The 17,729-nt window shown below is 39.8% G+C and overlaps 1 protein-coding gene across 1 annotated transcript in view; it reads right to left on the bottom strand.

Moving 5' to 3' along the window:
• Radx (RPA1 related single stranded DNA binding protein, X-linked) overlaps positions 1-16,750 on the bottom strand; it is a 74,828-nt gene extending 58,078 nt beyond the window's left edge. Inside the window, exon 1 of the mRNA XM_034486211.2 lies at positions 15,915-16,750. Coding sequence (XP_034342102.1) covers positions 15,915-16,617 — 703 coding nt within the window. The 5' untranslated portion in view covers positions 16,618-16,750. The remainder of the gene's footprint in view (positions 1-15,914) is intronic.
• Between the last annotated feature and the right edge of the window lie 979 nt (positions 16,751-17,729).

Genomic DNA, 17,729 nt, shown 5'->3' with positions numbered 1-17,729 from the left:
GATCTAAATCCAACTCTCAATATTTTTCTCCAATCTGTGTTTCCTTTCATCAAAAACAACCATTTATTTAACTTACAAAAATTAAAAGTTGGGGCTCTGAGGATGTGATGATCCTACTGGTAAAATGCTTGCCTTGCAAGCTCCGGGAACTGAGTTCAATCTCTAAAACCAATGTAAGAATGCCAGGCATACATTTATAATGCCAGCACAGGAAAAGCAAAGGAAAGAGGCCTCCTGAGGCCCATTGGCCAGCCAAACTGGCATAATTAGTGAGCTGAAGGCCAACAAGAGGCACTGTCTCAAAAGAGGCAGTCTTCCTGTGGATAACAATGCAGAAGGCATACATTCCACACATGTAAGCTGACACATGTAAACTGACAAGACTACATTTACATAAAACGTATGTGCATGCATGGACACACAGACACATGCACATGCACACACACAAGTATGTAGTCACTCAGTCTGGGTTGAATTGATACTCATGATACTCCTCCCTCATCCAAACATGCAATGAAATTACAGGCATGCACCACTATCACCACTCACAGCAGAATAGAGAATTGTTTCTGATACATTTTTATGTACTGGCCTCATGTTCCTTTTGTCTAGATACGCTCCATCTTCTTCACCTTCTCCAAACCTAGTGTATATGGATCTATTTTCTTACTTGCTACTCTGTTTCTGGAACATCTTCCTTTTAGATATGTAAGTGACGTTCTTTCTCCCCTCTCCCGATTTTGCTCAAAGGGGACTCTCTCAATGATATCTCTAACTACTCTACCGAAACCAACCCCTTACTTATTTCCCACCCACATTGTTTTCCCGTATAGCACTTATTATTTTCACATACACCATATAATTTATTTTGAAATATTTTAATCTCCAGGTCCAAGTGAGAACAAAAACAGTTTAAAGGCTGTTCACCATATTTAAGATTTAAATTTTAAATCCCATTAATCTTCTATCATTAAAAGGGATTCCACTTTCCATTCTCTCTACATTTTGTTTTCAAAATCCACAATATCAATTTTAAAACTGAAATCGGCACTACATACTTTATGTATTATACATACATATATATGTATAATATATATTTGTTGTAACATTTCCATTGATATGTATGTATTGTATGTCATTATTTTAGCAAAAAAGTCACACTTACAATTTATTTTTAATAAGTTTAAATTCTGTTTTAATTATCCATACCATTCATTAAAACAATTTATAATATATATTAAAACAATTTATAATATATTAAGACATTATGGACAGTTTTACTTTAATATTCTCAAAATATATTACTAGCAGTCTCAGAAGTCCTAATAGTTGATATGATATTATTAATCAATTTTCTTTTGAATATAGTCAAATCACAAATCAGGTTTGAATTATCTACAATGTACATGGAACAATCTTAAGTGAGGCAGATATTATCTTCTTTATTTATAAGCTAAAATAAATTTAAAAGACATCACCTGGCCACTTTAAAGCTTTCCAAGTTTTTCTTCTTAATGGACATAAATTTTGTAGAATATAGATAAATCTCAAACCTAAAATATAGTTACAGGCCAATAATAGATAATGAATTATCTGTATATATTTACGGTACTAAAATATGCTTCATTACCAAAAAAAAAAAAAAAAAGAAAAAAAAGAAAGAAAGAAAGAAAAAAAAACCCTGGCTATTCAATGCAACATATAGACAATAAACAGTGGAATAGTGACTCTTTAAGTCTCAAGACCTGTTAACATTCTTAAGAATTAGTAAAATTTGGGGGTGGGGGGTATTTGAGACAGGGTCTCTGTGTGTAGCTTTGACTGGCCTGGAACTTGTAGTATAGATCAGGCTACACTCGAATTCTGAGATCCATCTGCCTCTGTCTTCAAAGGGCTCACATTAAAGGCATGCACCATCATGCCTACCAAAGATATTAAATTTGTTGAAGAGCTTTTGTTTATGTAGTTTATACTTATTAGTTGATATGTATATTATATACTTAGAAATGAAGAAAACATCAGTTACCTAAATATATAAATTTGTTTTGAAAAATGACTGTTTTGACCAAATAAAATCAGGAGTAGGGAATATAGCTCAGTTTGCAGAGCACTGACTCCATATTCATGAAGCTATGAATTCAATCTTCAATACTGACAAAATAATCAACATTTGGAAGGGCTGGGAATTTAGCTCAGAGACACAGTACCCACCCAGGATGCATAAGACCCTAGATTCCACTCCCAACACATGTAAAAAAAAAAAACGTAGTGAGAAATGCAGTGAGACTATTTTATATAAAAAATAGTATCTTGTGGTTGGAGAGATGACTCAGCAGTTAAGAACACTGGTTGTTTTTTTCCTGAGGCTCCAGGCTTGACTCCTAGCACCAGCAGGCGGCTCACAACCAGAGGACCCATCACCTTCTTCTGGAAGTATTGGGCACCAGACAACCATGTGTTACATAGATACGTATGTAATCAAAACACCCATACTCATATTTCTGTGTAATTATATCTGAGCTTGACCTCTGGACTCCACACTCAGGCACACACATGTGCAGCCTATCCCCCATTGTGTACCCTCAAACACATGAATCGTTTTTTTTAATTTTACTTTTAAATTTTTATTGGTTATTTTATTTATTTACATTTCAAGTGCTATCCTCCTTCTCGGTTTCCCTTCTTTAAAACCCCATTCCATTCCCCTCCTCCATGCTTCTATGAAGGTGCTCCAACACCCACCCAGCTACTCCCATCTCAGCCCCCTAACATTCCCCTATGCTGGGTCATCAAGCCTTCATTGGACCAAGGTCCTCCCCTCCCATTGATACTAGATAAGGCCATCGTCTGCTACATATGCAGCTGGAGTCATGGGTCCCTCCATGTGTACTCTTTGGTTGGTGGTTTAGTCCCTGGGAGCTCTGGGGGGTTCTGGTTGGTTGATACTGTTGTTCTTCCTATGGGGTGGCAAATCCCTTCAGCTCCTTCAGTCCTTCCCCTAACTCTTCCATTGGGGACCCTGTGCTCAGTCTAATGGTTAGCTGCGAGAATCCACATCTGTATTTGTTAGGCTCTGGCAGAGCCTCTCAGGAGACAGCTGTATCAGGCTTCTGTCAGCAAGCACTTCCTAGCATTTGCAATAGTGTCTGGGTTTGGTGTCTGCAGATGGGATGGATCTCCAGGTGGGGTGGTCTCTAATGGCCTTTCTGGGAATCCATCCCATATGCAGGCCATCCAGAGACATACATGAATCTTAATAGTATCCTTCTTAGAAAAGGCAAGTATAAAACAAAAATGAAATTAAAGGCTGGGAAAAAGTTACTTTGGTCCAGTGATATTAAAAGTGTAGTTTCTGTTGAATCCATGTCACCACCAGGGAACGGGATCTACCTCAACCCTAATGAATCAGACACTTATTGTGTGACTCAGAAACTTGACTTTTAAAACACAACTGAGGGTCTGGAAAGAGCACACGCAGGAAATCTCTTGTCTTACAAACATGACTCCCAGAACCACCCCCATAAAAAAAAGCTGGGCATGGCAGTACAGTCTTGTATTCTCAGCGTGGTAGAGATAGAAGCAGAGAAATCCCTCAGTCTTGCTAGACAATTAGCCTACTGTATAACTGTCACAAGTTATAAGCCAGTGAGGGATACAGTCTCAAAACTTAAATAGTGGATGTCACTTAAAGAATGAAATCCCAGGTTGTCCTCTGGTCTCCAAACCCACACATGTGCACATTTGCGACTGCATCAGCACAAATGCACACATGTGTATACACATCACAGAAAGCACCCTTGAGGTCTGATTAGACCATTCACATTTATCAGTACTAACCTAAATGCCACCAAGATGGTAAATATCATTATCAGAAAGAATAAAATGAGGCAAAAAGAAATATAAAGGAAAATTAATGAACCATAGGTGAGGTCTCAAGATGAGACAGTCATTGGTTGGCTGTTCCCTCAGTTTCTGCTCCATCTTTATCCCTGTACATTTTGTAGGCAGGACAATTTTAACAATAAATTGTGCCTTAAAAATTAACAGTAAAACTAGGGCTGGTGATGCAGGCTTATAATCTCAGTTACTTCAGAGTCTAGGGCAGGAAGATGGCCTCCTTGGGTTATAAAGTGAGCTGAAGGCCAATCTAGCCAACTAAGCTAGACCCTGTCTCAAAATAAAAAAAAGTAATGGCTGAAGATATATCTCAGTAGTAAAGTGTTTGCAAAGCATGGATAAAGTTCAAGTTCAATATCTAGCAACACACATACAGACACATACACACACACACACATACACACACACACATAAACACACAGACAGACAGACAGACAGACACACACACACACACACCAAAAATGACAGATTTGGTGATATATACTCTTAATCCTAGAATGCAGGAGGCTGGAGAAAGAACAGATGTTCCATGCCAGCATGTTCTGTGGGCTACATCAAAAATAAAATAAAAGATAAAATAAATCCCTGTTTTGCATAAAGTATGTGGTAATACAACTAGACCCAATAATTTACATATTGTCTAGGACTGCTTTCACTCTACAATGGCAAAACCAAGCATTTTCTCCATGACCTGAGAAGATGGAATGTGTGGTACTCTTGCAGAAGACTTAGGTTTGGGCCCCTCGCCCAGATACTGGTGAATGAAGCAGACACCCAGCTGATCTGCTCCCCTATGGAAGCTGCGTGCAGAGGCATCATAGAGAGGCCACGGACCGCAGAGCTGCAGGTAGGAGCACCCGTACACTGCCCTAGGCCCCAGAGGCACAACTGGCAGTAGGGAGCCCCCAGAGCCAGAACATACCTGGCATCCAGATCCCGCCCCTGCGGAATATCACTCCCCTTCTACCCCTTGCCCAGATCCCAGTGACTGGAGCAGACGCCCAGATCCAGAGAGGATCTGCTCTCCTGTGGAAACCACTTTTGGAGGCATCCCAGAGCGGCCACTGCCCTCAGAGCTGCAGACACCATATCCTGAGGCATCCAAGAGGAATGACTACACTCAGAACAGCAAACACCTAGCTGGACTACTACCATGGAGACACCATATCCTGAGATATCCTAGAGGAGCCACTGTACCCAGAACAGCTGGAGCTCAGGATCAGATCACAGAGATATCCAGACCCCTGGGAGTTCTGACAAAACCAAGATAACTGGAAAGGCAGGCTCCAGTCAGAACCAGTGAGTGCAGGTAGCACTACAGCTAACCAAATGGCTAAAGGCAAGCATAAGAATGTAAACAAAAGTTGCCAAAGTTACATGGCATCACCAGAACCAAGTTCTCCCACCATAGCAAGTCCTGAACACCACATCACACTGGAAAAGCAGAATTCAGAATTAAAATCACTTCTCATGATGATGATAGAAGACTTTAAAAAGGACATAAACAACACTCTCAAAGAATTTGAGAACACAGGTAAAAAGGTAGAAGCCCTTAAAGAAATGCAAGAAAACATAACCAAAGAGGTGAAGAAATTACACAAAACCATCCAGGTTCTAAAAATGGAAGTAGAAACAATAAAGAATCTCAAAGGGAGACTACCCTGGAGATAAAAGACCTAGGAAAAAGATCAGGAGTCAAAGATGTAAGTATCACCAAAAGAATACAAGAGATAGAAGAGAGAATCTCATGTGCATAAGATACCATGGAAAACATAGACACAACAGTGAAAGAAAATGTGAAATGCAAAAAGCTACTAACCCAAAACATCCAGGAAATCCAGAAAACAATGAGAAGACCAAACCTAAGGATAATAGGTATAGATGAGAGAGAAAACTCCAAACTTAAAGGGCCAGTAAATATCTTCAACAAAATTATAGAGGAAAACTTCCCTAACCTAAAGAAAGAGATGTCCTTAAATATACAAGAAGCTTACAGAACCCCAAATAGACTAGACCAAAAAAGAAATATCTCCCATCACATAATCAAAACATCAAATATACAAAACAAAGACAAGATACTAAAAGCCGTAAGGGAAAAAGGCAAAGTAACATATAAAGGCAGACCTATAAGAATTACACCAGACTTCTCACCAGAGACTATAAAAGCCAGAAGATCCTGGACTGATATCATACAGACCCTAAGAGAACACAAATGCCAGACCAAACTACTTTACCCAGCAAAACTCTTAATCAATATTGATGGAGAAACCAAGATATTCCATGACAAAACCAAATTTACACAATATCTTCCCACAAATCCAGCACTTCAAAGGATAATGGGTGGAAAAATCCAACACAAGGAGGGAAACTACAACCAAGAAAGAGCAAGAAAGTAGTCTTCCAACAACCCCAAAAGAAGATAGTTACATAAACATAATTCCACCTCTAATAAGAAAAATAACAGGAAGCAACAATCATTTTTCCTCAATATCTCTTAATATCAATGGACTCAATTCTCCAATAAAAAGACATAGACTATTAGACTGGATACATAAACAGGACCCAGCATTTTGCTGCATACAGGAAACGCACCTCTGTGACAAAGACAGACACTACCTCAGAGTAAAAGGATGGAAAACAACCTTCCAAGCAAACAGTCTCAAGAAACAAGCTGAAGTAGCGATTCTAATATCAAATAAAATTGATTTTGAACCAGAAGTAATCAAAAAAGATAAGAAAGGACACTACATACTCATCAAAGGAAAAATGTACCAAGAAGAACTCTCAATTCTGAACATCTATACTCCAAATGTAAGGGCACCCACATACATAAAAGAAACTTTACTAAAGCTCAAAGCACACATTGCACCTCACACAATAATAGTGGGGGATTTCAACACCCCACTCTCAGCAATGGACAGATCATGGAAACAAAAACTAAACAGAGACACAATGAAATTAACAGAAGTTATGAACCAAATGGATTTAACTGATATCTATAGAATATTTAATCCTAAAACAAAAGAATATACCTTTTTCTCAGCACCTCATGGTACCTTTTCCAAAATAGACCATATAATTGGTCACAAAACAGGCCTCAACAGATACAAAAAGATTAAAATAATCCCATGTACCCTATCAGACCACAATGGACTAAGGGTGGTCTTTAATAACAACAAAAACAACGTAAAGCCCACATACACGTGGAAACTGAACAATGCTCTATTCAAAGATGAGTTGGTCAAGGAAGAAGTAAAGAAAGAAATTAAAGAATTTTTAGAATTTAATAAAAAGGAGGACACATCATTCCAAAATTTGTGAGACTCCATGAAAGTAGTACAAAGAGGAAAACTCATAGCTTACAAAAAACTAGAGACAGCATACACTAACAACTTGACAGCAAACCTGAAAGCTTTGGAACAAAAAGAAGCTAATATTCCCAACAGGAGTAGACAGCAAGGAATAATCAAACTCAGAGCTGAAATCAACCAAGTAGAAAGAGAAAGAACTATACAAAATATCAACAAAACCAAGAGCTGGTTCTTTGAGAAGATCAACAAGATAGATAAGTTCTTAGCCAGACTAATCAAAGGTCACAGAGACAGTATCCAAATTAATAAAATCAGAACTGAAAAGGGAGACATAACAACAGAAACTGAGGAAATTAAAAAAATCATCATATCCCACAAAGGCTTATACTCAACAAAACTGGAAAATCTGGATGAAATGGACAATTTTCTAGACAGATACCAGGTACCAAAGTTAAACAAGGAGCGGATAAACCAACTAAACAGTCCCATAACCCCTAAAGAAATAGAAGCAGTCATTAAAAGCCTCCCCACCAAAAAAAGTCTGGGACCGGAAGGTTTTAGTACAGAATTCTATCAGACCTTCAAGGAAGACATAATAACAATTCTCTTCAAACTGTTCCACAGAATAGAAACAGAAGGAACACTACCCAATTCATTCTATGAAGCTACAATTATGCTTACATCTAAACCTCACAAAGACCCAACAAAGAAAGAGTACTACAGACCAATCTCTCTTATGAAGATTGATGCAAAAATACTCAATAAAATTCTCGCAAACCGAATCAAAGAACACATCAAAACAATCATCCATCATGATCAAGTAGGCTTTATCCCAGGAATGCAGGGATGGCTCAATATTCGAAAATACATCAATGTAATCCACTACATAAATAAACTCAAAGAAAGAAAACACATGATCATCTCACTAGATGCCGAGAAAGCATTTGACAAAATTCAACATCTCTTCATGATAAAAGTTTTGGAAGGATTAGGAATTCAAGGCATATACCTAAACATAGTAAAAGCAATATACAGCAAGCCAGTAGCCAACATCAAACTAAATGGAGAGAAACTTGAAGCAATCCCACTAAGATCAGGGACTAGACAAGACTGATCACTCTCTCCCTACCTATCCAATATAGTACTGGAAGTCCTAGCCAGAGCAATTAGACAACAAAAGGAAGTCAAAGGGATACAAATAGGAAAAGAAGAAGTCAAAATTTCACTATTTGCAGATGATATGATAGTATACTTAAGTGACCCTAAAACTTCTACCAGAGAACTCCTAAACCTGATAAACAACTTTAGCAAAGTGGATGGATATAAAATCAACTCAAACAAATCAGTAGCCTTCCTCTACTCAAAGGATAAACAGGCTGAGAAAGAAATTAGGGAAATGACACCCTTCACAATAATCACAAATAATATAAAATATCTTGGAGTGAATCTAACCAAGCAAGTGAAAGATCTGTATGACAAGAACTTCAAGTCTCTGAAGAAAGAAATTAAAGAAGATCTCAGAAGATGGAAAGATCTCCCATGCTCCTGGATTGGCAGGATTAACTTAGTAAAAATGGCCATCTTGACAAAAGCAATCTACAGGTTCAATTCAATCCCCGTCAAATTCCAAATCAATTCTTCATAGAGATAGAAAGAGCAATTTGCAAATTCATTTGGAATAACAAAAAAAAAAAAAAAAAAAACAGGATAGGAAGAACTATTCTCAACTATAAAAGAACTTCTGGGGGAATCACCATCCCTGACCTCAAACTGTACTACAGAGCAGTAGTGATAAAAAACTGTATGGTATTGGTACAGAGACAGGCAGGAAGATCAATAGAATAGAATTGAATATCCAGAAATAAACCCACACACCTATGGTCACTTGATCTTTGACAAAGGAGCTAAAACCATCCAGTGGAAAAAGGACAGCATTTTCAACAAATGGTGCTGGTTCAACTGGAGGTCAACATGTAGAAGAATGCAAATCAATCCATTCTTATCCCCTTGCACAAAGCTCAAGTCCAAGTGGATAAAGGACCTTCACATAAAACCAGATAAACTGAAACTAATAGAAGAGAATGTGGGGAAGACCCTCGAATACCGAGGCACAGGGGAAAAGTTCCTGAACAGAACACCAATGGCTTATGCTCTAAGATCAAGAATTGACAAATGGGACCTCATAAAATTGCATAGCTTCTGCAAGGCAAAGGACACTGTCAACAAGACAAAACGGCAACCAACAGATTGGGAAAAGATCATTACCAATCCTACATCTGATAGGGGGCTAATATCCAATATATACAAAGAACTCAAGAAGTTAGACTCCAGACAACCAAATAACCATATTAAAAAATGGGGTACAGAGCTAAACAAAGAATTCTCAACTGAGGAAACTCGAATGGCTGAGAAGCACCTTAAGAAATGCTCAACATCCTTAGTCATCAGGGAAATGCAAATCAAAACAACCCTGAGATACCACCTCACACCAGTCAGAATGGCTAAGATCAAAAACTCAGGTGATAGTAGATGCTGTTGAGGATGTGGAGAAAGAGGAATACTTCTCCATTGTTGGTGGGATTGCAAGCTGGTACAACCACTCTGGAAGTCAGTCTGGCAGTTCCTCAGAAAACTGGACATAGCACTACCTGAGGACCCAGCTATACCACTCCTGGGCATATACCCAGAAGATGCTCTAACATATAACAAGGACATATGCTCCACTATGTTCATAGCAGCCTTATTTATAATAGCCAGAAGCTGGAAAGAACCCAGATGTCCTTCAGCAGAGGAATGGATACAAAAAATGTGGTACATTTACACAATGGAGTATTACTCAGCTATTAAAATTAATGAATTTGAGAAATTCTTAGGTAAATGGATGGAACTAGAAAATATCATCCTGAGTGAGATAACCCAATCACAAAAGAACACACATGGTATTTACTCACTGATAAGCGGATGTTAGCCCCAAGGCTTGAAATAACCAAGATTCAACTAACTGACCACATGAAGCTCATGAAGAAGGAAGGCCAAGTGTGTATGCCTCTTTCTTTCTTGGAAGGAGTGACAGAATGCTCAAGAGAGCAAATAAGGTGACAAAGTGTGGGACAGAAAGTCAAGGAGGGGCCATTGGGAGACCACTCTACCTTGATATCCGTCCCATGTGCAGTCACCAAAGATAGACGCCTATATGGATGTCAGGAAGTGCATGCTGACAGGAGCCTGATGCAGCTGTCTCCTGGAAGGTCTGCCAGAGTCTGACATACCCAGAGGCAGATGCGCACAGCTACCCATTGATCTGATCAAGGGTTCCTAATGAAGAAGTTAGAGGACTGATGGAGCTGAAAGGGTTGGTGTCCCCTAGAGGAGAGCAACAGTGCCAGCCAACCAGAGCTTCTCCGAGTCTAAACCACCAGCCTGGGAGCACAAAGGAAGGCACCCATGACTTCAGCTGTATACTTATGGGAGGATGGCCTTGTCGGGCATGGGTGGGAGAGGAGATCCCTGGTCCCATGAAGGGTGAACACTGAGTGGGGAGGAATTCAAGGGTGGGGAGGGGCAGTGGGGGTTAGGTGGAGGCACACCCTTGTGGAGGCAGGTGGGGGGATGGAATAGGGTATTCCTGTGTGGTGGAGGGAATGGGGTGAGGGGATAAAATCTGAAATGTAAACATAATATCCAATAAAAATATTTAAAAAACAGTCTTAAACAGTATTCTTGCACATATGGTTGCACATGTGTATCTTTCATATTTTAGCTTGCTTATTTTGTGTAAAATGATATAAATAAGATAGAAATGCATAACAGCATCAATTTAATACAATGAAAATCAATTTATTGTATCAGACAAAAGCATACCATGAACTTGATGCAAAAAACCTTTGGAAAAAATGTAATATCCTTTAAGGATAAAAAGTTCCCATCAAAGTAGGACCAGAAGGAAAGTATCTCAAAGTAAGATCTACGGGCCAGACTGTGGCTATGGCTTGGTGCTGAAGTTCCCTCCAGAAATGAGGCACAGGAGGCCATTCCCATCCTATGCCATAGACAGACAGACACACAGATACAGACACACAGACACACACACAGACACACACACACAAAGAGACCAACACAAGCATGCACACAGTAAACAGCAGGGACAAAAGAAGACCTAGGTTTGATTTCCCTGGGGCTGGAGGGGGGGCTCAGGGGTTAAGAGTACTTGTTGCCTTTTTTGGTTCCAGTTGTGTTTGATTCTATCCTAGATCCCTGGGCTATCCAGCCTCTGGGTCCAGACTTTCCAGACAGTGTCAGGGGTAGGCTACCTCTCATGGTATGGGTCTTAAAGGGGACCAGTCATTGGTTGGCCACTCCCACACTTTCTGTGCCACCTTTACTCCAGAATATCTTGTAGGCAGGACAAATTGTAGGTAGTAGGTTTTGTGTCTGAATTGGTGTCCAAATTCCTCCACTGTAAGTCTTGCCTGGTTATAGGATATGGCCAGTTCAGGTTTTGAATCCCCCATTGTTAGGAGTCTTAACTAGGGTCACCCTCATAAATTCTTGGGAGTTTCTATTGCAGTGGGTTTCTAGTTCATCCCAGAGATCTCTCCTGATTCCAGTTGCCTCTCCTAGTACTCTCTCCCTGTATCTTCCCTACTTTCCCCCTATCCTTCCTGTTACTGGTTCTACTCCCCCATCCAGACCATCAGCCCCTCCCACTCATTCGACTGCAATGTCTATTCTATTTCCCCTTCAATACAAGTTCATGAATTCCCCCTTGAGTCCTCCTTGTAAAAAAATTCTCAGTGACATGATTCTTAATGATATTCTTCTGTATTCATAGACTGTTGCCTAGCCCAACTGCCATCAGAGAGGCTTCATCCAGGAACTGATAGAAACAGATTCTGAGACTGACAGCCAAACCCTAGGCTTGAGGAGCTTGGAGAATCCTGCAGAAGAGGGGGAGGAAGAATTGTAGGAGCCAAAGAGGTCAAGGACACCACAAGAAGACCCACAGAATCAACTAACCTGGGCCCACAGATGCTCAAAGAGATTAAATTGCCAACCAGTGAGTCTGCACGGGGCTGACCTAGGTCCTCGATACATATGTAACAGTTGTATAGGTTCTTCTTCTAGTGGGATCCCTTACAGTGGGAGCAGGGTCTGTCTCTCACTCTGTTGTCTGCTTTGGAGACCCTCTCCCCCTACTGGGTTTCCTCCTCTAGTGTTAATAGGAGAGGAGATGCCTAGTCTTACTGCAACTTGATGAGCCATGGCTGGTTGACATCCATGAGAGGTCTAGTCTTTTCTGAAGAGAAAGGGAGGAGGAATGGATGAGGGTGGAGGAGAGGAGGGTGGGGAAACTGGGGTTGTGATAGATAGATAGATAGATAGATAGATAGATAGATAGATAGATAGATAGATAGATGAAATGTGCAAATCTAAAAAAAAAAAAAGACTACTTGTTTTTCTTGCCTAAGACCTGTATTCAGTTTTTCACATGGTTCAAAATCATCTGAAACTCCAGTTTTAGGGCACCCAACATCTCTCTTCTGGAGTCCTTGAACACCAGCCATGCTCACTGTACATATATATGCATGCAGGCAAAACACTCATACACATAAAATAAAAATAAGCAAATAATAATCAATCACACACACAAACAAAAAGCTGGGCATAATGGCACACATGCTTGTGATCTCAGAGACTGGAGGACTATGCATTCCAGCCAGCCTGGGCTGGAAGGTAAGAAAAAAGGTAAGCAAGCTGACTCAGTGGGTAAAAGAACTTGCCACCCTGGACCCAGGTGGTGCAAGGAGAGAACCTATATCCCAAAGCTATCCCATGACTTTCATCCACTCCCAGTGAAATCAATGTACTTATGTGTTCTCTGCCTTGCCCTCCAAACTCACAAATAAAAAGTATAAAAATTAAAATTAGAAAAACAAACAACCCATGGTTGTCACACTGTCCAAAGTCCCAGCACTTGGAAGCTAGAGGCAGGGGATAAGAAGTTCAAGGCCATCCTGGACTTGCTTGAAAATCATAGTTTTTTCTTAATAAGTAAAAAATATAAAATAGACATTTGTAAAGGTTGCATTGTGTGTTACCACTTTTTAAGTAGGATATAAACAAGGAATGAACAAGGCTGAATCTTTTTTGGATGCTTGGAAATTTCTAGATCATGATGGAAGCTGACCATTTAAGAGTACAATTGCTAAGGATGGATAAACCTTTTTCATGTTACTGTGTAAAGCTAAATCTTAATTAAAAAGATTCAAAGGCACAAAACATAAGCAAAGTTAACAGAGAAGTGACAGGATATCACAAAAATAGTGTGCAATGTTCAGCAACCACAAACTTAGTAACTATTAGTGATAAAATCCAGGAAATGAATAATAAAAAGACCTTGGAGGTGGCTCAGCTATAAAGCCCTTCTTTTAGGATACATAAGAGACCTTCAGTTCAATTCCTAACTCCAGAAAGGAAGATATATTTTAGAATAGTAATATATGGGGAAATGGACACTCATACATACTCTGCTAAGTTTAAATTAGTGCGAATTCTCAGAATAAAATTTTCAGGAAATAATTTATCAATAGCTACTGAATTAATAAAACTCAAATATTCTTTAATTCAGTAATTATACTTCTAGAAATCCATCATTTCAACAGAAATGTTCAAATATAATTAATACACATTTTACTTTTTTGTCACTGTTTGCAATACCGAGAAAGCCTAAAACAATAAATTACTTTACATGGGTACAGTTATAGAAGTTATCGTATTTCTACACTGTGGACTATTGTATCTATAGAAATACCCTAGAGATACCTAAAATATATTATGTGCAAATGTCACATAATTCATTTTATTTTTTCAAAAATGTGCACCAAACTCTTGAGCTTGGAATTTTAATAGGGATGTTTAAGGCATACAAAGGTTAAAGATGCATTTCACTAAATTACAAATTTTGTCATTTACAATTTCAAACCCACAGCAAACCTGAAGTACTGATTTTAATCACTTCCTAGATTTTGCCACCATGCTTTTAATACAATTGGACCTCAAGATTTTAACACAATATACTTTAAAATACACAATTTGAAGTTTTAGCACATGGACATTGCTTTTTGTAATAAAATATCATTTTTATACTTACTGACTTTCTTAATAACAGACATCAAATACACTTTTATAAATTATTGGTCCCTCTTTATTTTATTTCTTTCTTGTAAGCCAACTGTCCTTTTACAAATTGAAGTTTGCAAGTATAAATGAATAACATTTATATCATGGCAACTTTGCTTTTGTCTCTTAGCTATCTAAGCAATCATTGACTACAAATGTGAATAACGTTTTCTTTCCTCATTTTGAGTGGATATGATTATACTTCTGATACAGGAAATATGAACTTCCTGTATCAAGAAAAGTGATCACTTGAAGCCTTTCTACAATCATCAAACCTTCAGAAAAATAATACTTGCATGGGTTTTACATTCAGTGACATAAATGTGGTGTTTTAGTCAATATTTTTAAATCAGTTATCTTTACATGTTTAAGTCTGTTATGCTTGCTTGTCATAGAAAGATGCCTTATGACTTAGAATTGTGATGGCAAGATAAAGAGAAAAGGGGGTGTGGTTGGCCAAGTGGCTCCACAGGTACAGTGCTTGCTTAGCATGCAGGGGATCCGGGGCTGGACCCCAAGGTATAGTCAAGTACTCCTGTAATTCCAACACCTGGGAGATGGAGGTAGGAGGGCCAAGAGTTTGGGGCTAGCCTGAGATATATGAGATCCTGCCTCAAAAACCAAAAAAAGATCTAAAACCAGTAAATGTATATTACACACTTTTTAGTTTTTCTTGGTGGTTTGGCATTTTCCCTCTCATTTTTTTTTTTTTATGTGTTCAGCCTGTAGTGTTATCATCTGCCTTAATTACATGTCTCATACTAAAAAGAGCATTGATTGATGGCAAACTTCTTTTTCTGGCTGACTTCCTACTTCTGATACAGGAAATATGAACTTCCTGTATCAAGAAAAATGATCACTTGAAGCCTTTCTATCATCATCACACCTTCAAAAAAGAATACTTGCATGAGTTTTACATTCACTGACATAAATGTGGAGTTTTAGTCAATATATCACATCACTGAACATCCCCTTTGAACAAATGTTAAATGCTAAAACATACAATGCTGGAAATATTTCCTGTTTATGTAAAATCCAAATCAATACACTCTTCAACCTACATATTTTTCATAATTGAAATAGGACTCTCTCTCTCTCTGTGTGTGTGTGTGCGCGCATCACAGGAGGAGTCCTGAGAACCACATCCTTAATCTTTCTGCTAAACTAAATTTAAAGCACAGTCAGGTATTTCAAGGCACTTTGCAAGAGACACAGGCTGCCTGAAGTTAAGACTATTTCACTGCCCTGCACCCCACCTCCCCACCCTACCCCGCTTTTAATGAACGAAACAGAAGCAGTTTGTTTTCTGTTATCATAAGCTTCCAAACTCTTTCACTGTTTTTGTTGCTGTTGTTGCTGCTGTTTGGTTTTGAGACAAGGTGCCTTTCTGGGACTCAGACTACCCTGGAATTTGTCCTCAATCCTGCCCAAGCCCCCCACTAGATGCTGGGTCTTCCTGGTGTGTACCACCTTGTCAGGCCCGGAACACTCTTTAAAATTTGTCTCCAATTCCCTCCAATTACTTACTGTTCAAATTGAAGTCCTCGGGTTGCTTGTTCGCCTTCCATATATCTCCATATGGATCTTCGTTGTTCCACAGAGCCAGGTAGTGACTCCTGCCCCCTCTTAGAGGCCTCTCTGGCTTTTCCTCATGCGCTCTGTTTCTAAATGGAGTTTCTACAGAAACGACATCTAGGGGCTCCCCACACTGGACCTTATCTATGCACAGGATTCCCTGGCCCAATCTTTTCTCATTGTAAAGGCACGAGACTCTGGAAATTCTCATTTCTATGCCAACTTTAAGAATATTCTGATAAACGAGAAAGTTTAAGCTGGGGTCTAAGTAGCACTTCTCCTGGTACACCCCATCTGAGATTGTCACATCATAGCAGTAAAGGGGAGGCTTGGGCACTGTATCCTGTGGCTCATCCTCTAAAAGGTATCTTTGGACGGCCAGTACAGAGACAGGCACCACTTCCGAGAGGGTGACACACTGTCTAGGGGAGCCAATTATTTGCTCAATAACCTTTTGGATCCAGGACCTGCGCTTTTGGCTACCAGCTCTTCGTATCACTCCTCCTGGAACCCCAGCCTGGTCTCTTTCCCGGCGTTCGGAGTGGCGCTCGGAGTGACGCTCGGAGTGGCGCTCAGAGTGGCGCTCCGAATGGCGCTCTGAGTAGAGACCAGCGTGCGAGGGTCCTGGCTGAGGCTGATCCGACTCACCCGACATTGTGAGATAACCGCGAACTCCTTGCACCCCAAAAAGCTTACTTGCCCTGCTCAAAAACCCGGAGAAAAGAAGCTCCAGACAGACGCGCAAAGCTCTTGGCACGGACTGGTCTGGTTCCGCCCAGGAGCGAGACTCAAAAGATTCCTTCCACGCGTGCGCATCAGCTTTCCCGCCTGTGCTTTGCGCTCCTATTTTGAGACTTTGAGACAGTGTTTCTAGGGAGATGCACGAGAGAAGTACGCGGCACAATTCAGTCCTTGGGTTCCCTAGCTCACTGATGTACATCTGGGGGGAAGGGAGGCTCGGGCATGGGAGGAGAGAAGCGGGGGTTGTCAGGGTTTCCAAAATACAGCAGCTGCCAGAAGGAGGAGCAAAAAGCGCCACTGACCAGCCCCTCAAAGGAGAGCATCAAGAGGTGGTGGAAAATAGGAAGCGGCAAAAGCAAGGTCTAGAGGTCCTGATGCAGGCAGGGACTGGGTCAGCAAAAGAAAACATTTTAGGGTTATCACATTCACGTGTATTTAGTAAGTTGGTGCTTTGTAGTTAAGAAATTACTATGGATGTGGCAACTTTGCTCTTGTAGTAGAAACAAAATCAGATAATATATACACAGCCTTCAGGAAAGGTACTAGCAAGAAAGTTCTCGGTAAAACATTAGCTGCTATTGTTATTAGCGTAAGCATAATTATCTGCAGTCGCACCCGAGTGCAAGGCAGGTGAATTAGTAAATGCACATGAAAATAGAAAATTGTAGAATTGAGTTGCTAAAGATCTTCCTTCAGATCAGACTTTTTTTTTTTTTCTTTTTTTTTTTGGTTTTTCGAAACAGGGTTTCTCTGTGTGGCCTTGGCTGTCCTGGAACTCACTCTGTAGACCAGGCTGGCCTCGAACTCAGAAATCCACCTGCCTCTGCCTCCCAAATGCTGGGATTAAAGGTGTGCGCCACCACCGCCCAGCCCAGATCAGACTTCTTAATTTTTTTTTATACAGTACTTATCGCAGTACACTAAAAGGATACACAGCTTCAGAAATTGTATTTCTTAAATACAAAGCATATATCAAAGATAACTCCAAAGTGAATATGCTGAACAGAAGAGTTAGAACTAAACATA

Source organism: Arvicanthis niloticus, chromosome X (assembly GCF_011762505.2).
Source record: "Arvicanthis niloticus isolate mArvNil1 chromosome X, mArvNil1.pat.X, whole genome shotgun sequence".
Taxonomy (NCBI): Eukaryota; Metazoa; Chordata; class Mammalia; order Rodentia; family Muridae; genus Arvicanthis; species Arvicanthis niloticus.
Note: the sequence above shows the minus strand (reverse complement) of the source record. Positions and strands in the feature narration are given on the sequence as shown.